General features: G+C 37.2%; 1 protein-coding gene across 2 annotated transcripts in view; it reads left to right on the plus strand.

Annotated features, from left to right (window-relative positions):
- ABCB7 (ATP binding cassette subfamily B member 7) overlaps positions 1–23751 on the plus strand; it is a 97791-nt gene that overhangs the window by 31258 nt on the left and 42782 nt on the right. Inside the window, exons 2-3 of one of the 2 annotated variants that reach the window (XM_026451772.2) lie at positions 15988–16068; positions 17848–17934. In XM_026451772.2, the coding sequence (XP_026307557.1) occupies positions 15988–16068; positions 17848–17934 (168 nt within the window). The remainder of the gene's footprint in view (positions 1–15987; positions 16069–17847; positions 17935–23751) is intronic. The other variant, XM_026451773.2, reaches the window with a different exon arrangement.

Genomic DNA, 23751 nt, shown 5'->3' on the forward strand with positions numbered 1-23751 from the left:
GCAAACAATTTCGGTATTAAATTACTGAAAGTTGAAACTGTAAAGAAGCAGAAAATATTCCAATTCTACTTTCTCAACATTCCAGCTGTTGTGTGGAATGTGTGATAATTTCTCCATTGTGTCCACAAACACAATAGGGTTAGGAATCTTAGAAGTACTTCGAGATTTGTACCAATTTTCTAAAGATCTTGGGTTCTAATAAGCCAGCCCAATGAAATTATTCACTATTAAATCTGTCTAAAATGTGTCCTTGGTATATTCACTCTTAATATGATAAAGAAATTTCTCTTTGTACATTTGTCCCCAAATTTCATGATTTAAAAGAAGTTGGTTCTGGAGTTTTTTCTTAACTTTTAATATTCAGCCATTGGTTTTAATTGCCCTGATTTTGGCAAATGCTTTGCAATTATTTGTTACTTTTATTAGCAAGCAGCTTGGAATCTCACATCACTTAGCTAAAACTTATGAAGCAGTGTGCAAGTTTTCATGATGACAAAAATGTTATGATAAATGAACGTATGTGAATGGGAACAATGAAACTTCATAGAAGTTCCTTAAACAAACACAAAAATCTTTTATCAAGACCTTTTCTTCTGTCTTTTAAATAGGCCTTGCTGTTGGTGTTATGTACCCAGAGATGTGAAAATTTGGTAGATAAAGGAAAAACTATTTGAGGAAGAGGGGAATCCCATGCATATTTTTTGTTTGTGTGTTGCTTTTTTGTGGTGGTACTGGTGGAGATTTTTTGGTCGATGTACTTTCTTTTGTCTTGCTGTGTCATTCTCAGAATTCTTGGAGGTTGAGAGATTTCAGAAATTATTTAGAGCAGGGGTCAGCAATCAGTGGCTCTTGGGCCAAATCCAGCATGCCAATTTTTGCAAGGCTCCTGTGCTAAGAATACTTGAAAACATTTTTTTAATGTTTAGAAAAACAAGAAGAATATTTTGTGGTAGATGACAATTACATGAAATTCAAATTTCATTGTTCATAAATAAAGTTTTATTGGAGCACAGCCATACTTGTTCACTTACATATGTATGGCTGCTTTCATGCTACAATGACAGAGTTGAATTGTTGTGACAGAAACTATATGCCTGCAAACTCTAAAATATTTACTGTCTGGAAAAGGGAACTCAAGAAAACAATCCCATTTACCATAGCATCAAAAAGAATAAAATACTTAGGAATAAATCTAACCAAGGAGGTGAAAGATCTGTATACTCAAAACTATGAAACACTGATGAAGGAAATTGAAGAAGACACAAATAAATGGAAAGACATTTTAATATCTTTGGATACTTCATAGAAAGATATTTTAATATTATAAAAATTTCAACACTACCCAACACAATCCCTATAAAAATTTCAATGGCATTTTTCACAGCAATAGAAAAAAGTCATAACATTAACATGGGACAATTGACCCCAAGTAGCCAAAGCAATCTTGGGAGAGAGGAACAAAGTTGGAGGCATCACAGTTCCTAATTTCAAATTATAAAGCTGTATTAATCAAAACAGTATGGTGCTGACATAAAAACCGACACATAGACCAATGGAACAGAATATAGAGCCCAGAAATGAACCCATGCATATACATTCAACTAATCTTCTACAAGGGTGCCAAGAGTACAAAATGTGGAAAAGATAGTCTTTTCAATAAATCATGTTGTGAAAACAGGATGTCCACATGCAAAGAATGAAATTGGACCATTATCTTATTCATACAAAAAAACCCCTCAAAATGGATAAAAGACTTACACATAAGCCTTGAAACCTTAAAACTCCTAGAAGAAAACATAGGGAAAAGCTCCTTGACATTATCCTTGGCAATGATTTTTTTGGATATGACACCAAAAGCTCAGTCAATGGAAGCAAAAATAAACAAGTAGGTCTAAGTCAAACTAAAAAGCTTCTGTACAGCAAAGGAAACAGTCAACAAAACTATAAAGTAACCCATGGAGTGGGAGAAAATATTGGCAAATCACATGTCTGATAAGGGGTTAATATCCAAAATACAGAAGGAACTCACACAACTTACATACACATACACATACACACACGCACGCACACCCCAATTTTAAAATGGGCAAAGGAATAGGCACTTTTCAAAGAAGACATACATACAAATTATCAGTAGGTATAAAAAGGTGGTCAACATCACTAATGACCAGGAAAATGCAAATCAAAATCACAATGAAATATCACTTCATACCTGTTAGGATGGCTATTGCCAAAAAGATGAGCAAGTGTTGGTGAGGATGTGGTGAAAAGGAAACCCTTGTACACTGTTGGTGGGACTCTACATTGAGAAAACCATTTTGGAAAAGTGTAGAGATTCTTCAAAATATTAAAAATAGAAATATTAGATGATCCAGCAATTCCTCTTCTATTTATAGGCACAAGGGAAATGAAATGAGCATATCAAAGAGATATCTGCATGCCCATGTTCATTGCAGCATTACTCACAACAGCCAAGATGTGGAAACAACTGAAGTGTCTGTGGATGGATGAATGGATAAAGAAATACATGTATATGTATAATGGAATATTATTTGGCCTTAAGAAAGAAGGAATTCCTGCCATTTGTGACAACATGATTGAACCTGGAGGATATTATGCTGAGTGAAATGAGCCAGACATAGAAGGACAAATACACATTATCTCACTCTTGTGGAATCTAGAAAACTTTAATACATAGAAACAGAGAGTAGAACAGTAGAAATCAGAGGGTTGGGAGTTGGGGAAAATGGGGAGGTGCTGGCCAAAAGTTACAAAGTTGCAGTTATATGGAATGAATGAATCTAGAGAGCTAATGTACAGTGTGATGCCTATAGTTAATACTGTATTGTATCCTGGAAATTTGCTAAGATAGTAGATTTCAGGTGCTCTCACAATACACAAAAAAGGTAACTGTGAGAGGATAGATATATTAATTCGCTTGATTGCAGTCATCACATTACTATGTGTACATATATGAAAACATGTTGTACACCTTAATATGTACAATAAAAAATATAGTCATGCATCACTTAGCAACAGGGATACATTTCGGGAAATGCATCATTTAGGCGATTTTGTTACTGTGCGAACATCATAGAGTGTACTTACACAGACTTAGATGGTGTAGCCTACTACACACCAATAGTATGCATAGTAAAGCCTATTGCTCCTAGGTTACAGACCTGTACAGAATTTGACTATTGAATACTGTAGGCAGTTATAACACAATACTAAATATTTGTGTATCTAAACATAGAAAACATACAGCAAAAGTATGATATTATAATCTTATGGGACCACTGTTTTATATGTATGTGGTCCATTGTTGACAGAAACGTCATTATGTGGCACATGACTGTAAATAGAAAGTATGTCGTGGTAAGTACTATTAACAGGAATAATTGCAGGGTACTGGGGATAGAGTATATGAGATAATTGCTATTTTTATATGTTACACTTTTATGTAATCTTAAAGCTAGCTTTACCTTTGTTAATAAGTATTCTTCTAAAAGATAAAAAAATTTTACTATCTGGCCCTTTACCGAAAAGTTTAACCACCTCTGTTGTAATCTAATTTTTAGTGACAGAGATCAGCTTGATGATTTTATGGCCTGTTGAATGAAGACTCAGATGAAATAAGCTGTCCAGAATCCTTAAGCTATGCTGCCATTTGTTCATTCATTCAGTAAGCATTTACTGAATACCTAACACAGTAAAGAAAATCCTTTATAACTCAACTTTCAGCTGAGAGCTGTAATTGCAGAATCTTGGAGACAGTCTACCATTTCCTTTCCCTTTGCTCCTCCCTTTCCCTCTGCCTTCTCCTGTCCTCCTTCCCCTACCCCCCAGTTTCTAGTCAGTTCGGAAGAAAACCAAGTTTTGTTTTTTTTTTTTTTTTTTTTTTTTTTATTATACTTTAAGTTCTAGGGTACATGTGCATAACGTGCAGGTTACATATGTATACATGTGCCATGTTGGTGTGCTGCACCCATCAACTCGTCAGCACCCATCAATTCATCATTTATATCAGGTATAACTCCCCAATGCAATCCCTCCCCCCTCCCCCCTCCCCATGATAGGCCCCAGTGTGTGAGGTTCCCCTTCCCGAGTCCAAGTGAGCTCATTGTTCAGTTCCCACCTATGAGTGAGAACATGCGGTGTTTGGTTTTCTCTTCTTGTGATAATTTGCTAAGAATGATGGTTTCCAGCTGCATCCATGTCTCTACAAAGGACGCAAACTCATCCTTTTTTATGGCTGCATAGTATTCCATGGTGTATATGTGCCACATTTTCTTAATCCAGTCTGTCACAGATGGACATTTGGGTTGATTCCAAGTCTTTGCTATTGTGAATAGTGCCGCACTAAACATACGTGTGCATGTGTCTTTGTAGTAGCATAATTTATAATCCTTTGGGTATATACCCAGTAGTGGGATGGCTGGGTCATATGGTACATCTAGTTCTAGATCCTTGAGGAATCGCCATACTGTTTTCCATAATGGTTGAACTAGTTTACAATCCCACCAACAGTGTAAAAGTGTTCCTATTTCTCCACATCCTCTCCAACACCTATTGTTTCCTGATTTTTTAATGATTGCCATTCTAACTGGTGTGAGATGGTATCTCATTGTGGTTTTGATTTGCATTTCTCTGATGGCCAGTGATGATGAGCATTTTTTCATGTGTCTGTTGGCTGTATGAATGTCTTCTTTTGAGAAATGTCTGTTCATATCCTTTCCCCACTTTTGGATGGGGTTGTTTGTTTTTTTCTTGTATATTTGTTTGAGTTCTTTGTAGATTCTGGAAATGAGCCCTTTGTCAGATGAGTAGATTGCAAAAATTTTCTCCCATTCTGTAGGTTGCCTGTTCACTCTGATGGTAGTTTCTTTTGCTGTGCAGAAGCTCTTTAGTTTAATGAGATCCCATTTGTCAATTTTGGCTTTTGCTGCCGTTGCTTTTGGTGTTTTAGACATGAAGTCCTTGCCCATGCCTATGTCCTGAATGGTACTACCTAGATTTTCTTCTAGGGTTTTTATGGTATTAGGTCTAACATTTAAGTCTCTAATCCATCTTGAATTAATCTTCGTATAAGGAGTAAGGAAAGGATCCAGTTTCAGCTTTCTACTTATGGCTAGCCAATTTTCCCAGCACCATTTATTAAATAGGGAATCCTTTCCCCATTTCTTGTTTTTCTCAGGTTTGTCAAATATCAGATGGTTGTAGATGTGTGGCATTATTTCTGAAGGCTCCGTTCTGTTCCATTGGTCTATATCTCTGTTTTGGTACCAGTACCATGCTAGTCATACACTTTCAAAGTAGGTTAAATGTAGTTTTAAGTCACAGCAGTTTCTCTTTAAAAATGTATTGGGAACTTAATTTGAAATATTTTAAATATCAATCACAGATGATTAATGATCAGATGATAACAATATTCACACATGACTGTTTGATACTGTTAAGCATTACATGTGTCATGGATATGTAGTTGTACACTGTTTAATTTCTGAAGCTTCAGGAATCCAGAGTATTTAACTGACTCCAAAATCCCTGTTGCGTTGACAAGTTATACATTACTTTTAGTCTTTTTATTTTTAGGTAATTCTTCCAGTATCATAAACATTGAGTGTAACTTGAATTATTAAAATTAACTTTTATTTTAAAAATGATACAATCATTAGAAATTACTAAATATATTTATTAATAGGATTATTTTTTGATAAAGATTGAATTTTTACCATAAAGGAAGAATCCAATTGTAATGTGAATATATTTGAATTTTATTAGCCTCTTCACTTGAGTCTTGGCCTCATTTACATGGAAGCAGTTCTGTCTGCTAGATTGATGGTTTTAATGTTGATATTTTATGATTATTTATTGAATGTTTACACAGTCAAAGCATTATGTCCATGCAACTGTCTATTGAGGATTAATATGTTTAACGATTAGTGGCTCCTTTATGCTTGGAGGTCACAGATTCCTTAACTTTTAGATTCTTCCAGAATTTTTTATTTTTTATTTTTTTTTTCTTTTTTCTTTTTTCTTTTTTATTTTTTTATTATACTTTAAGTTCTAGGGTACATGTGCATAACGTGCAGGTTTGTTACATATGTATACTTGTGCCATGTTGGTGTGCTGCACCCATCAACTCGTCAGCACCTATCAATTCATCATTTATATCATGTATAACTCCCCAATGCAATCCCTCCCCCCGGCCATGATAGGCCCCAGTGTGTGATGTTCCCCTTCCTGAGTCCAAGTGATCTCATTGTTCAGTTCCCACCTATGAGTGAGAACATGCGGTGTTTGGTTTTCTCTTCTTGTGATAGTTTGCTAAGAATGATGGTTTCCAGCTGCATCCATGTCCCTACAAAGGACGCAAACTCATCCTTTTTTATGGCTTCATAGTATTCCATGGTGTATATTTTAAGTGAGATAAACATGACCCTACAGTGTAAACATTTTAACTTACCTGCCACGTAAAGTGGACTGACAGATTGTCATTTTCGGTACACTGGATTTTTTTTTTGGTATCTCTGCATGTTAGTTATGTCTATTATCTTCGGTAATATATGGTTTATTGTTGTGTATGTCTTTGGATGGATGGTGTTTTAAATAAATTCAGATGCTAGATTTGTTGAAGAAATAAATTATCTACTTAGCTAAGTTTTTAAAAATTCAGTTAATAACAGCACCCTTTTCATTTCATTCCATAAAAATTGTGGAATTTCAGAGTTGGAATGGACCTTAGAGGGTATCTTATCCAACCCTCTAATTTTCAAATCAAGTTTCACAGAATTAATTTTGTTTTTTTCTGTTGCCTTCCTCAGTGTATAAGTGGAAGATATTTTGCTGTAAAACCTTCCCTTGAGGTTTTAAAAGTAGACTCTCTAATTTACAAAATAAATCGTGTTTCAGAAATGGTTGTAAGTCTATTGTTTAGAATGCAGAGCATTTTTCCTTAAGAAGGATATTATAAATAACAATAAGATTTCAGGACTAGCCCCCAAAGGGTGTGATCCCATTATGTGATGGGGATTTTTACCTTTGCAGTGAAAGATGCTTTAAATCATCAGTGCTGCTTATCTCTGGGGAACAGGAAGGAGATGACATTATAGAGGAATATTTGGAGGACTCTCTTTTTACCGTTACGTCTTAGGCTGGGTAGTGAATACTTATGTGCTTATTATATTGTTTTCTGATCTTTTTATATACCTGAAATATTTAATAGTTTTAACAATGCTTTTTTAGTACCAGAAGTTCAGTTTGAATATGAACATTAAAAATTGTTTACCTTGATCTAGGACATTGCTTTACCCTTGGGAAAAAATAAAGTTAAATTTAAACAAATATTTACCTTGAATACCCATGCTTAAGGGAAAACATGATTTGATTAGAGATGGATAAAGAGATAGCTAGAAATTCTAAAGGGGTTTCATGGGTACTTTTAAGGGCTTAGATTTGATGCACGTTGTCTTGATTTTGCACAATATGACTTCAGATTATATGATTTTGATGTTAATTTAAGGATATTACCAATATTTATCTTTTACTTACCAGCCATATATAGGCATGGTTTTGAGAGAGAAGAAAGAAAACAGTCACTTACTTGAGATAACTAGGCAAGTTGTGAAAGGCAAAGGTTAAATTGCATTTGCATGTGCAAACATAGGCAAGATTCTTGCTTTGATGTGCAGTTACTTGAACTAGGGACTGGTGGTGAAAAATGTGAAAATGGGGGAGTAAAGCTTGTTAGAACTTCCGAATATGGAGAAAAGCAGTGAGGACAATGTGGTGGAGTTAAGTCCTGGATGGGCATCATTGACAGTACATGGCTTGGTTACTGTGGTGAAGAGATTGGAGAATCCATGGTATGGTGTGAAAGCTTCGGTTTAGCGAGACTCCATCTCAAAAAAACAAAACAAAACGAAAACATATAAGCAGAAATCAGCTACTGTTTATTGCACTTTGGAAAACGAGCAGATTTTATCAATAATTTGGTTACTTTTTTGTGTATAGAGATTGGTTTTGGGTTGATTTGGTTTTTGGTATTTTGCAGTATACAACATTGATTTTTTTTTGTATGTTGACACATTATTCCAGCTGTACAACCCACTTATGGCTTAGGGGAAGCTTAAGTATTACTTGCCCTTTTGTTACTGCAAAGGGGTCCTGATCCAGACCCCAAGAGAGGGTTCTTGAATCTCACGCAAGGAAGAATATGGGGCCCATCCTTAGAGAAAAGGGAAAGCAAGTTTATTAAGAAAGTAAAGGAATAAAAGAATGGCTATTCCATAGGCGGGGCAGCAGTATAAGCTGCTGCTCGCCCATTTTAATGGTTATTTCTTGATCATATGCTAAACAAGGGATGGATTATTCTCACCTCCCCTTAGACCATATGGAGTAACTTCCTGATGTTGCCACGGCATTTGTAAACTGTCATGGCGCCGGGTGGGTGTGTAGCAGTGAGGGTGACCAGAGGTTACTCTTGTTGCCATGTTGATTTTGGTGGATTTTAGCTGGCTTCTTTACTGCAACCTGTTTTATCTTCTGTGTCTTTATAACCTATATCTTGTGCTGACCTCCTGTCTCATCCTGTGACTTAGAATACCTTAACTGTCTGGGAATGTAGCCCGCCAGGTCTCTGCCTTATTTTACCAAGCCCCTACTCAAGATGGAGTTGCTCTGGTTCAAATGCCTCTGACATTTCCCCCCTCCCTTTTATAAGAGAACCCTTAATCCTAAGGGTTGCGGAAGGATGAAGATCCATTTTCTGCAATTTCTTCAGGCTGAATAGGGGTGATGATCTTCCTGCCTAACTGTGAGGGTCTCTTGTATTCAGGGTAGAGAGGAGCTCAGTCAGAAGGCATCAATATGTTGAGGGCCATTCATAACTCTTGAGTTCTGACAAAAGGTGATATCTGGAAGATTAATAAGTGTTTAAGACTGAGTAAACTTATTCTGCATTCCTGCACAAAGAGTACAACAACAATATATTCCACAACAGTAAAGCAAAATAAGCAAAATTATCCCAAGTAAACTAAATTAGAAGGCTTTCAATGAACTGTGCAACTCTTGGAACCAAGCTGATACGGGGTTGCTGATTCCAGTGTGAATACTATCAGAATAGAATACTGATCTTGATTTTTACAATACCCATCCCTCTTGTTTCTTCTGAGCAGCAGCCAGAGATCACTGGTTGGCTCACAGGAACAAGGAGTCAGTCTAAATTGCAGAAAAAACTCTAAAACGATTGTTGAGACTAGAATATAACAACAAGCGTAGCATAGTTCTTGAAACATAATTTTTTCTCTCTCCAGTCTCCAATTTTTACTAAAGATAAATCATGGTACACTGATTTGCTTTATTATGCTTGGCCTGATTGTTTGTATAAAGTCCAACAAGAATAATTGTTTTTTTTTTTTTATAGAGGCTTTTTTTTTTTTTTTTTTTGAGACAGAGTCTTGCTCTGTCGCCTAGGCTGGAGTGCAGTGGAACGATCTTGGCTCATTGCAACCTCTGCCTCCTGAGTTCCAGTGATTCTTCTGCCTCAGCCACCGGAGTAGCTGGGATTACAGGTGCATGCCACCTTACCTGGCTAATTTTTGTATTTTTATGAGAGATGGGATTTCGCCATGTTAGGCAGACTGGTCTCAAACTCCTGACCTCAAGTGATCCGCCTGCCTCAGCCTCCCAAAGTGCTGGGATTACAGGTGTGAGTCACCATGCCCAGCCTACATAGGCTTTTTCAATTGGCTTTGATGGAACTCTGCTTCATAAGGAATCTTAGATAAGACTTTTTTTAAATCCGAGCCCAGTCATGGGTTAGTACCCTCCAATCTCTATCAGTTGATTAAATTCCTTTCCTCTTGAGGTCCCAAGATAACTTGGGGCTCCTGGACCTGTTAGAAAGCAACATTCTTTACTTACCATAGTTTAGGAACCCTGCACAGGAACTATGTAGACAAGGTGTGAGGCCAGTTTTCCCAAGGGGCTTTTATTGACTCTATAAGTCAAGTTAGGTTCCTTAAAGGAAAGTATGCCATTCCAGTCAAAGCCTTGGTAAAATAACCAGTTTCTCCAATTGTGTCCTGTTGCAAAAGAAAACAGTTTATTTATTTTTATTTATTATTTATTCATTTTTGAGACGGAGTCTCGCTCTGTCGTCCAGGCTGGAGTGCAGTGGCATGATCTCGGCAACCTCCACCTCCCAGGTTCAAGTGATTCTCCTGCTTCAGCCTCCAGTGTAGCTGAGATTATAGGCACCCGCCACCACACCCGGCTAATTATTGTATTTTTAGTAGAGACAGGGTTTCACCATTAGCCAGGCTGGTATCGAACTCCTGACCTCAAGTGATCTGCCTGCCTTGGCCTCCCAAAGTGCTGGGATTACAGGCGTGAGCCACCATACCCACCCAAGAAAACAGTTTCTTATTGCACTTATGCAAATTACTATATTTCCATAAATTAAGAATACTCACAAATATTTTCCAAATTTTAGAGAAATCGGGTAGAGAGAAACATATAGGCTCCAAATTTTGTTTACAGGAGTATATTTTACTCAATTGCTACAAGCTGTAAATAGCTTAAAAGTTTTCTGGACTCTGAAAAATAAAACAAAGGATCAGCAACATTTTAAGCAAAGTAAAAAAGATTACTTCAGTCTTATATTAGTTCAGTACATTCAATTAACTCCTATTCTGTTTGATATTCGTAAACATTTTAGCTCTCCATGAGAGTCCTAAAAGTTTTTTTTTCTCTCTTCTAATTTCATAATCTCCAAAGTTACCAGACACCTGCATTTAGAAACACCTGTCAAAGTCCTATAGCTGACTATAAACCACCTTTTGAAGAGGATCAGAACAAGACAACAATTGTCTTGTTGTGGATATTAAAAAGTCCTAGGACAGCCACTATTCGAGGAAGTTTTGGTTACTTCTGTGGCATACAATTGTACATAATAATTATAACTATTAATAACATACACAAAGTTATATCAGGATTATAGGAGTTTTGCATAGTTTTGGAACAGATACCAGTAACATATTTATATAAATACAGCCCAAAGAAAGTCAAATACCATTTCATATTTGACAATGCTTCCTGTATGATTTTTATACTAAATGAGCCAAATTTCACCATTGCATTTGTGCATTATTGATGTCAAACCCAATTCCTAACAAAACCTTATAGACATATCTACCCAATTTTCATGTTTGACAATAAGGTAAGATTCTCATAAACCTTTTATAACCCTTTACAAAAATTTTTGTTAAACAGTAGATAAGTGCTCTAAGAAAAACCTGTTGTGCTTTTATTCCAGTGTTCGATTTACAGAAAAACCGAATAATACCCCCTTTAACTTTAGCCAATATGTCACACACGTAATTTTTTTTTACAGGATTAATTTTTCACAAACCTTCCACAACTTGCTCAGACTTTCAGCTTTATTCTAACTTAAAACAATCCTTTAACCCTTTAATCTAGGCAGAAAAATCCATATTTCCATGCCTTCTTGTAATCTTTTACCAAAAACTCATTTCACTTTCTTTACACACCTTGGATGTAAAACTGTTTCTATTTCCCAAAGATTACTTAAGTCATATGAACTAAAAGTCATTATACTTTTTACTTTTCTGATAAAATGTTTGATCTAAACTCTTGTTATAATCAAGCCAATTAGTCAAAGATCTTTTAGATATAAGCATCATACACACAACATATATAAATACCCAGAGAGACAGAAGGTCCTGTAGCTGTAAGGTTCTTCATTCGCCGGTTTTTAAGTTTCTCTTTAAAGCCTGAAGTTTCTAGGGCCTAATAAGCAGGCACAGCTGGAAGGCAAAACAGATCTCCAGAAATTAAGGGTCCCATTTTTATACCAGATTCTGGATCCCAAAAAGAGGGAATCAGCTCATCCCCATGGGAGTGTTAATCTCTCAATGTGGGGTGGGGACATCTCCATACTTCCTAGGTGGCTAAGAGCATGCTTCTCTGATCCAAACCTGCAGAGCTGAGTATTTCCCCATAACTTTCATTAGCTGTCCCCAAAAGTATGTTTCCTATTTAGTTATTATACACCAAAGTTCTCTCATAATACAAATTAGTTTCTGTTACCCCCCCAAAAGTAAAAAATGTCAGATAATGGAATGCAAAATAGAACAGAGCCTTAGATTTTGAGAGGAATCTATCTACTTTTTATTCCTGAAGTTTCATGAGGAAAACAGAAGTTTATTTCAGAATGGGATCTGTGGTGCTTCCTCTTTTTTCCTAAGGAGTCCCAGGCTGTTAGAACTTGAATATCTGCTTTTAATTAGCTGACTTTTAACCATAGTGCTCTTTAAAAAAAAAAAAAAAAAAAGGCCTTTTAAATTTCTTGTTACCAGACTTTAGCCGGCTGATATTTCTGGCTTTTGAACTTTACCAAAAGTAACTTCACAGGTGCTCAGAGAAAGGAAAAGTTCAAGAAAGGCACACAGATAACAGAAAGTGGTCATTCCTTAAGTCAGGAATTGAATCCTGCACCCCGGCTGCCATTGTGATGGCAGAGACCAAAAGAAAGCACTGCCACGTGGTTACAAGGTCAAGCTCCCAAGGACGTGACTGACGAGTTTTCTGGGGTGTCTTGAACAGTAGGTTTATGGGATCCTAAGCCCATGTTCTATCTTAAGGTACTCCTCTTTATGACAGAATGATATAGAAAGACAAATTCATAGCACAAAGTATAACCGATTCACTACAGCTTAAGACTAGCTTCACAAATCCTTTTTCCAATTAATCAAAATTTTACAGAGGAGCTAAACAGTGATTTTTACTATTCATTCAACCAGTTCGCACAGAGAGAGAAAGGAAAGGAAAGGGAGAAAAGTATTGCCTACAATGGGAGGGGAAGGCAAAGAGCTCAGGGAGGCCAGAGAAAGACCTACCCATTGCAGCGACACTGAAAATTTCAGGTGGCCACTTGCCGGTAGCGAAGGGATTTTTTCCAGCAGTCCCATCAGCTCTCAAGTTTCCCCCTTTGGGGAGGAAAAATGTCCCCATATCCCATGGTCCTATACATGCCTAATGCTGTCATCCATAGCCATCAGCGAAAAGTGCAAAACAGATTAATCCAAAGAGAATTGTGGTTAACATCCCATAGTGCCAAACCTGTTCTCAGCAGAGAGGGACTTTACTAAGAGGGGCCTCTAACCCCCTAAATCTTAGGAAGGACCCTAACCTTCCTAAGTTGGGCCTGGAACCCAAGATCAGTCAGGTGTCCTTGCCTTTTATTGAGAGGAACCTTTAACCCTGTCTGTCTTAGGAGAAGCTCTAACACCCCTAAGTTGGGCGTCTAACCAATCCCATTCTTTACTTGCGTATATGCACCCGACCTACCCAAAGTCAGCCAAAGGTGTGCGCAGGTGATTTTCCTTTGGGTCAGGGGTCTCTTTAGTATAGTCCCTTCGGTGGTCTCTAGAGAGATACTGCTGGACCTCACCACTTACCCAAAGTTAGCCTTTAGGTTGGGGGTTTCCTCAGTATTGTCTCTTCTGTGGTTGCCAGAAAGATGTTACTGGAAAGGGGTCCCGATCTAGACCCCAAGAGAGGGTTCTTAGATCTCATGCAAGAAAGAATTCAGGGTAAGTCCTTAGAGAAAAGGGAAAGCAAGTTTATTAAGAAAGTAAGGGAATAAAAGAATGGCTACTCTGTAGGCAGAGCAGATTTTTATGGTTATTTCTTGATTATGTGATAAGCAAGCACATAATCAAGGTGGATTATTCTTGCCTCCCTTTTTTAGACCATATAGGGTAACTTCCTGATGTCACCATGGTATTTGTAAACTGTCATGGTGCTGGTGGGAGTGTACTAATGAGGACGACCCAAGATTACTCTTGTCGCTATCTTGGTTTTGGTGGGTTTTAGCCAGCTTCTTTACTACAACCTGTTTTATCAGCCAGGTCTTTATGACCTGTATTTTGTGCCGACCTCCTAGCTCATCCTGTGACTTAGAATGCCTTAACCACCTGGAAATGTAGCCCAGCACATCTCAGCCTTATTTTACTAATCCCCTACTCAAGATGGAGTTGCTCTGGTTCAAATGCCTCTGATACTTTGGGAGAGACTTGACCTGAGAAGCAAATTTTTTCCTCACTAAATTGATGGTAGATTTCAAAAAGGTGTCTGTCCATTTTGCAGATGTCTGTGTGGTATTTCACATGGAGAGATTCTTCTGCCTTCTTTCAGCTCCACTTTTGAAACGTTACGGAGGAAAAAATGGCCTCAAGGAAACTTTGATTGGAGTTGCAAACTAAAGATTATCTGAGACAGGTCTCAATTTACAGGTTTATTTTGCTAAGGTTAAGGACCATGGCACATGACACAGCCTCAGGAGGTCCTGAGAACATGTGTCCCAGTTGGTTTGGTTATAACTTGTGTTTATACAATGGGGGCAGGCGGTGGGGGGTGGTGCGACTTCCAGGTCGTAGGTTGAAAGAGTTAAGCCCTGCCTGAAGAGTTGAATTCAGCATAAAGAAATGCTTGAGTTTGAACAGGGGCTTGTGGAATCCAAGGTTCTTCTCATGTAGATGAAGCTTTCAGGTCGCAAGCTTCAGAGATAAAAGATGGTGAATGTCTCTTATCAGACCTTAAAAGGTGTCAGACTTTCCAGAAAAGACTTAGTAAGGGAAGGAGAGTCTCTGTCGAATGCAAATTTCCCCCACAAGAGACAGATTTGTAGGGCCATTTCAGAATATGTCAAAGAAATTATTTTTGGGATAAAATACTTCGATTTCCTTCAGGGTCTGTTAATCTGTCATATGATACTATAGCAGTCGGGTTGAATTTGGCATCTCATTGCCACAAATTCTGCTTTGTCAGTCTTAAGATCGCTGTTTTAATGTTAATACTGGCCAGTTGTTTCTGAACTCCAAAGGGACGAGGGTATATTGAGGCATGTCCAATTCCACCCCCCCCCAACCAGCATCATGGCCTGAACTAGACTTCCAGGTTTCTTTGGGGTCTCCTTGGCCAAGAGGGGGGCCATTAAGTTAGTTGGGGAACTTAGCAGCGTTTTCCTTTTGGCTTACAGAGTCCATCATCTGGTTACATAGAATCGTTTGTCAAAACTGATCTTGTGACTAGTATATAAATTTGGCATTCAGATTAAGACTAAAGAAGGCACAGAAACAAGATGTGGAGCATAATGAAATGCAGTAAAGAGAGTTAGAACACCACATGGCACATGTATACATATGTAACCTGCACGTTATGCACATGTACCCTAGAACTTAAAGTATAATAAAAAAAAATAAATAAAATAAAAAAAAAAAAAAGAGAGTTAGAACAAAAGAGTATTTGAAAAGAACATAAAAGCCATTTAAGAAAAATTGGGTTGAAGACTTTAGGGGATTTAAGAAGCGAAGACCAAGAAAAAAGAAAAGAAACAGACAGAAACCAGAAAAAAAGGGGATGAAAAGAAAGTACAATTTGACATTTATAATGACTAATACAATTTACTTCCATACCTGGACCACAAATTTTATTTTTGTCTTTTTTTGTTTTTGTTTTTGTTTTGAGACAGAGTCTCGCTCTTGTTGCCAGGCTGGAGTGCAGTGGCGCGACCTCGGCTCACTGCAACCTCCACCCCTCCTGGGTTCAAGCGATTCTCCTGCTTCAGCCTCCTGAGTGGCTGGGACTACAGGTGCGCACCACCATGCCCAGCTAATTTTTATATTTTTAGTAGAGACAGGGTTTCACCATGTTGGCCAGGATTGTCTCGATCTCCAGACTTCATGATCTGCCCGCCTCGGCCTCCCAAAGTGCTGGGATTATAGGCGTGAGCCACCAGGCCCAGCCTGTTTTTTGTCTTTTTAGGCATACATTAAAAGCATAATCATCTCTCCAATATTGGCTATGGTTTTAATTTTGCGTATGTTTGTGAACAAAGGAAATAATCTTTGAATATTGTGTCCACTCTGAAACTTCCCCCTACTTTTTTTTCCTTGTCAGCAGATCCCAGAGTCATTAAAAAGTATCACATGGCAGAGATTGGGAAAAGGCAATTCAAGACAGTTCTTAGATGCTGCAAAGGTAAGATTGAGCAAACACATCTACATATAGCTAGGAAAAACCTGTAAGCCCTTGGAGCATTTCCCAATGTATACTACATATTTTGCATCTCCCTTTTTGTGTTTTTCTAAATGCTGGCAAGATGAATAAGAATTTATGTTTCTGCTTCTGGAAATACAGAGGAAGTCTTGATGTTTTCTATCCCTGGAAAATTCTATCTGAATCTCTTGAATCAGTGCCAACTAGAGTAATATTTTCAGAAAGCTTTTATAAATGTAATAGCAACTTGTTGACACTTAAATTTATCCTGTTAATTTATATCTGATATGTGAAATGCTTTATGTTCTTTTATGTTACCAGTGTTCAGATAGTAGAAATATCAAGGGATTCTAAGCTTATTAGAGCCCATGAGGTAGGTAGTGCTGAGTTTACATGTCAATGAGGTTATTTTTCATTGCTAATGTAAGTGAAAGACATCTTTAAAAATTCCCAGTGCTTTGAAATGAGACCCATAAATCTCCATGATAGAAAAGACTAGAAAATTAGAAGACAGTCTAAATTCTGGGTATTTTGTTTATTTTTTCTTTCTGATTAATAATTATTTGCCGTTAAGGTATAAGGCATTGTTCTAGTTTATGCAGAGGCTGTAGAAATGAATTATATTTTCCATTATTAAAGTGTTGAGGGGAAAATGTGCTTAGTCTTCTTATTGTCTATGACACCACTAAGTTCTACTTCTGTTTTAGTCTTTTGTTTTGTTGAAGACCTCACTATCTTGTGTGGTATTCACCAGACCCCTTGATAAAACTTGTTGCTCAATCTTTTAGAGGAAAAAATGGCACAGAGAGACATTGTCAGACTAAGAATTACCTTTTGCTGTTTTCCTTTTACAAAGTGCTTTGAGATTATTGATCCAAAAATCAATATCCTGTTTATGGCAATTACTTTTTCTATCTCAACTGGTGAGAACAAGAAGGCACTTTTTACTTTTTGTAATTCCATTTTCATAGCTTGGCCGAGAGCTGATATTGTTATGCTATGTATGATATTGATACACATTTGTGTTTGTAAAGAACTGTGCCTTTGTTCATTAATTATTGATTATTATAGCTACTGAAAAATCATCTAATCCAACAAGTATTGAAACTTACCTTGCCCATGTGTAAGATACTGTGGTATGTTCCATGGGAGATACAAAGATAAAAGACACTGCCTCTGATCTTCAGAAATTTATCACATGATAAGAAAGGCAAAACAGTGTATGCAAATGACTACAATATAGGCATAAGACAGATTATGAGATATTAAAAAATACCTTGTTTCTAAATGTATATATGAGCCAGTACAACAAGAAAAATAATCAGTTGTTTAAAATCAACTGTATTAATTATAAAACAGAAATGTATAGACAAGGAAAGCAAGTGAGATATAAATTAACTATATATTATACTTGCTTACCAATAATGAAATAAGAGATTATCAGCACTATAGTAGTGAATGACACTGGGAAAGCCAGTATAAGTCAAGTAGAAGTGTAAAACAGGTTAAATCCTTAAGACATCAGTTTCAAAAGCTATTTAGAGAAAGTGACTTCACTGAGTTTGTTCTATCTTAATATTTTTTATATAAATTTAGCTATAAGTTAATTGTGGAGGTGTTTTGCTTTACTATGCCAGACTAAATACTATACCTGTGAATTTGTTTTGGAAACATTCATTAGACTAGACTGTTTAAGCCAGGTTTTGAAACATCTGAAATTCTGTAATAGCTAATGGACTGCTTGGTATCATCTTCAATTAGGCTCTCCAGGTATGGCCACTGATAGAAAAGAGGACATGTTGGCATGGTCATGCAGGAGGAGGACTCCACACAGACCCAAAAGAAGGGGTAAGAGTCTGTAACAATTAACTGGAAATTCTTGATGATTGTCCTTGCACAGAAGATATATGTATTTAAGATTATAATATTCTAGAATATTTTGATTGTCTCATCTAATTGCATGTTCTCTAATGAAAAAAATCATATTCATTGACCATAGTTTATAGATGATATTTTCTCAGACTTAAAACAAAGATTTACGATTGACTAAAAAAGAAAAGTTATTTGTCCACCTAAATGTTTTAGTTCTTTAAAATAGCATCAGTTGAGGTTGTTATGTAATCTAGCCTTATAATAAGTATAAGTAGGCGAATTAGATTTAGCACCTAAACAACAGTTTTGTGTGTGTGTGTGTTTGTGTGTGCACGCGCACGTGCTTCAGGGTTAATGTTTCCGCTTCTATACACTTAGAGAAATCCTAAAATACCCTCTAGTTTCATGGTAAATCCTCTGTCTACCTGATCCACCTAGTTATCCATATTCTTTATCATTATTATCATCATTATACAGCCATGCTAAGCAGTAGGACTGTTGAAATAGAAAGACTTGTGCTATATATTTTTTCTCAGTAAGTGAAAAATGTCACTGGAATACTGTTACACAGTATTACATCTGGCCCTTTTTCTCTGAGCTTGCCTTTATTTTCTTCCTCTGGCTTGACCCAATCAGTATATGCATGTTATTTCTAAGTAGAAATGATATTTTCAGGGTTGGTGGTCAAGTGAACAAATTTCATCTAAAAGTACTCTTTAAAATGTAGAGAGAGAAGTAAATGTTAGTTATTTTTTTGATAGGAAGTGATTGGCAGGAAACAGTTTTCAGTGCTTTTTTCCATTCTTCTTTGATTCCTATTACAGTTCTTTCAAGGAACTCAGAACACTTCACATTCATGTTTCTGTCCCATTTTTGAACATTATTATCCTTCATAGCTGATTTTTAAAACAGCAAAATATCATACAATAAAATTTTAAAAAATTAACCCAAATAGTAAGATTTGTTTATCCATGCATTAGTTTTTGGTATGATATTTGCCAGTTTTCAGGATCATCTGTCACCAAGGCCTCTTAAGGATAGTTGCTAATAATATTCTAAACACAACCAAAAATATGTTGACTTAATAAAGAGACGCAGCTACTTCTTTTAGGCTCAAGCACTATAAACTTCAAGACAGTTTCTTTCTGCTCCAGTAAAATAAAGCAACACTCATTGTAATACTTAGGTCTGTAGCCCTTTGTTTTCCCTTGCCATCTTTGTATTAGTTTAGCCTTTTTATCTAAATGGAATCATAGAATCATATAACTTGGAGACCACGTCAGAAAAGAAATAGTATGGAGTCGTAGTTAAGAGCTTGAGCTCTGGAGCCAGACTGCCTGGATTTGAATTGTGACTCCATCACTTGCTAGTAGAATGACCTTGAGCTAGTTACTTAATCTCCGTATGCTTCAGTTTCTTCATCTGTAAAATAAGGATGGTAATTTTGAAGGGGATTTAAATGAGTGAACTCCTCACACCATGTTAAAGCTCTTAAATAGTGCTTGACACATAGTAAGTGCTCAATAAATTTTAGCTGCGGTTGTTATAATGTGAGATTGTAAGGCCTGTCCTCTACCATAATCCATTTATTTAAAAAGTATATATTGAATACCTTCTTTGTGCTAAACTCTGTTAAGTGCTGGAGATATACAAGACAAAATCTCTGCTGTCTAGAAACTTAACAACATGGCAGAATATCTAAATTGCCATGTAGAAGTTTTATCACTGTGACAAATAATAGATTTTACCTCATAACCAACTGAAATCTGTAGTGCTTTACTTTTTGTGTGCTTGTTTATAGAGAAGGGATCTCTCTGTGTTGCCCAAACTGCTCTTGAACTCCTGGGCTCAAGCGATCCTCCCACCTCAGCCTCCCCGAGTAGCTGGGACTGCAAGTGTGCACCACCAGACCCAGCTTTGCTTCACTTTTTATTCATATGTGTGTTCTTTTTTTTTTTTTTTTTAATTTATTTTTATTATACTTTAAGTTCTAGGATACATGTGCATAACGTGCAGGTTTGTTACATATGTATACATGTGCCATGTTGGTGTGCTGCACCCATCAACTCGTCAGCTCCCACTGGGGAGTTATATGTGTGTTCTTAACAACTAACAATCAGTATTAATAATGCTGCTTGGAAGTTATTTAAATCATTCATTTATATAGCATGGGATCATAAAGGGTTTGTGAAAAAGGAGTGGCAATTTCAGTATTTGAAAACTCCTGGTTTTAAAGTAATGTATTAAGAAATTGTTTTATAATAGAATCCCCAGATTTTTAAAGGATTTTGGAGCTTTATTCCTGCATTTAAATTTTTATTTATATGCTGCTTTAAAGAGGCGTCTGCTAGTAAATTTAGTTAGCCATATGCTCTTAATAAGGACACAAATAATGAAGACCTTAATGAAAGGATTCTTTCTGAGATTTTGCTTGACATACTCTTTTTTTATGTTAGAAACACATTCTTATTGATTGGACACAGTCAGAAGCTGGTAGTTTTTAAAGAGAAATTTTCACTTAAGCAATCAGAGAGCTTGATGTAATCAGAAGAAGTGAAACAGTAACTTGGAATATTAAAAATTGGTATTAAAACTTGGAGTAACTTGGAGGACTAAAAATTGGAAGACTGGAAAGAGGCTTGTTAAAATGAGTGGACACATTAGACCAGTGGGCAAGCATACCTGGATGACATGGTGCAGCTGAATTCCAGCTCTGATTTCATACATAATCAAGTAGCCTTATGATCTTCATTTGATTTCTAAAATTGTCTTTCCTTTGGGATAGAAAATTCATTGACTGGCCAACTTGAATATCAGTCTGGCAGGTAGTTCTTTTTATTGTAAATTATTAAATGGACTGTCAAATACAAATCCATCTAATATGTAGCATAATCCATTTAAGGAAAGGGTCTAATCACCACTGAATAAGTTCTTCATTGAAGTTTCAGACCAGCAAAGCTCGGAAAACAAACCCTGAAGTATAATGTAACAAAAATTGTAAAGCCTTTCCTGACAACTCATACATATTTTCTTCTCTTATCCCAAATTCACTATATGTATATCTCCAACAACACAAGAAAAATTTTCCAGTTACACTCTGGATTTTTTAGACATCGACTGAACTCACTAGTTTTTGACCATCTTTTTATAAATCCATTGTTATCCTTAATAGTATTGAAGTGGTTTGTTCCTTTTATTGCAGTTGTTGGGTTGAGGGGACAGTTCTTTTCTCTGGATAGTTGGCTTATCCCTGAAATTATGGACACTTCCAAATTTTCTTCTAGATTGGATTTTTAGGGAGAAAACATTCAGCCTATAGCTCATATTTTTACAAAACAACATTCCAATTTTTTTTAATGTTTTTTAGTTCCTCACTACAAGTTTTGTCCCCAAGTAGTTTCTTTCAAAATCAGTCCCTTGATTCTATGAGGTATTACATTTCTTGCTATTAGAATTTAGGAATGTCTGTAAAACCAGAATTCTTAGAGAAATTCCTTATCAGCTAAGGAAAAGGTGATTCTTCTACCTTTATCAAAATATCATTTTTTTTCTTACTCTTCATTTTCTTATCAAGGCGCACTGGGCCTCACTCTCTTGAAAAGAATGAGCTGCGGGTAGAAAAATAGGCTGTTGCTTCAGTGCTTGACCTTTCCTGGCGAGAAATAGAAACTTACCCACCTGAGAAACAGAACATGTATTCAATTTATTAATATACGGTTATCTTTAATATCTGAAAATTCTACCAAATGAGCTGCTCCAGATGTTTTGGGTTTTTATTCTCATGCCTTGTCTACATCGTTATTAGGTATAGCTGTTAACTTGTAGTACATTTGGCCATGAGGCAGTGCTTCTCTTCCTCAGATCACACTGTCAAATTGAGCACTGTCAATTCATAAGAAGTATAATTTGTGGCTTTCCAGTTACACCCTACTGAGTTTGGTACTTCCAGTTTTATTTGTGTACTTATTTATTTATGTATTTGTTTTTGACCCACCATACTATGATTGTGCTATTTCATTGTATACATGTTCCTTTCATTATTTCTTAACCTGTCCACCCTCATGAAGCTTATGAAGCTATATGTTAATACCAAATAAGTAAATATTTTAAAATCTGTCAAAAGTTGTGATGATTTAATCAATTATTAGGTATTGCCTCTAGGATATTAATAAGAATTTCCCATCATGTGTTTGAAAATACATACATTAATTAATGGAATAAGTATTCAGTGAGTGTTTCTGATACCAGTAAGGTTTCTTTTTCTTCTGATTTTTTCACTTGGGCCACCTCGTTTTCAGTTGCTCTCAGCTTCTCTCACAGCCCTCTGTCATTTCTGAACTTTTTCTTCTAAACTCAGTTTTGAAAAAAAAGTAAATAAAATTTTGTTACTATTCAAAGATCTTAGTGACTCTATCTGAATTTATTTCTTTGTTATCATTGTGGGTTTTTTTTTCCTGAATCTAATTGCTTCCTTTAACTATGACTATCTAATTCCAATATATAGTTGAGATCTTTCTAAAAACTTTAATTCCTCATACTAATAGAGTACTAGTTTTACATTGTAATGGGGCTTTAAATTTGAGGCATGTTGTATATTCTGATAGCAGAGGAGGAACAGGTTCTCACCGAGGACGTGCTATAACCCCTCCCTGACTACTGCCTATGTTCGGTAAGTCCCTGGGACTGTGCAGTCGGCAGGTGGCCAAGACAGCCAGGCCCGCATTCCTTGCCAACCAGGCCCATGTTCCTCCTCTCTGGGCGGCGACTTCCCCCAGGTCTTGCGTGGGTCCAGAGGTGCTGTCTGTGAGTCAGGAACTAGGGTCAAAAACCTTAGAAGTCTGCCAGGTGTTCTGTTATACTGAGGCTGAGCTGGCATTCATACCACAGGATGGAGTCCTTCCCACTCCTCTCCCCTTTCCAAAGTCAGAGGAGCCTCACTCTGTACCCACAGCTACCACAGGTCACGGGGAGTACTGCCAGACTACCCCCAATGTCCCCTTGAGGCCCAAGGGCTCTTCAGTCAACTTGTGGTAAATGCTACCTGACCAGAGACTCACGCTTCAGGGCAGTGGGGCCCCTTCTGGCCCAGGGAAGGTCTAGAGATGCTCTTCAAGAGTCAAATCTTATAATCTGGTACCATCAAGTGTCTGCTTGGTGCTATACCCCTTTGTAGCTGTGCTGGTACCTAAGGTGCAAGACAAAGTTCCCTTTACTTTCACCCCTGCTTTTCTCAAGCAGAAGGAGCTTCGTACCTGGCCACCATGGGTGGCAAGGTACTGAGTCTTACCTGAAGCCAGCAATTCTCAGAGGCTCACCTTTGATGTAGTAACTGTGTACCACTTCTGGTTATTCAGGGCCCAAGGGCTCTTCAGTTAGCAGGTGATGAATGTTGGTAGGACTGAGTCCTTCCCTTCAAGGTGGTGGATTCCCTTCTGGCCTAGGGCGTGTCTAGAAATGGGTCCAGGAGCTAGGGCCTGGAATGGGGCCCTCACGACTCTGACAGTTGCCCTATCCTGTTGTTGCTTAGCTGATATCCAAGATGCAAGACAAAGTCCTCCCCACTCTTCCCTCTCCTCACATGGAAGGAAGGGATCTCTTTGGGAGCAGTGGCTGCGCAACCTGGGGTTAGGGGAGAGTGATGCCAGCACTCCCTTAGCTACCCTAGCTGATGTCTCAGTAGGTTGTGTGCCCCTCGCTGCCAGCCCACCATCTCTGGGCCCAGTTCAGTACTAGGATTCACCTATTAGTTGCAGTCTTTATGGCTTAGACTGCCTTTCAAGCTTATTTAGAGCA

The sequence above is a fragment of the Piliocolobus tephrosceles genome, chromosome 12 (assembly GCF_002776525.5).
Source record: "Piliocolobus tephrosceles isolate RC106 chromosome 12, ASM277652v3, whole genome shotgun sequence".
In the NCBI taxonomy this organism is placed as follows: Eukaryota; Metazoa; Chordata; class Mammalia; order Primates; family Cercopithecidae; genus Piliocolobus; species Piliocolobus tephrosceles.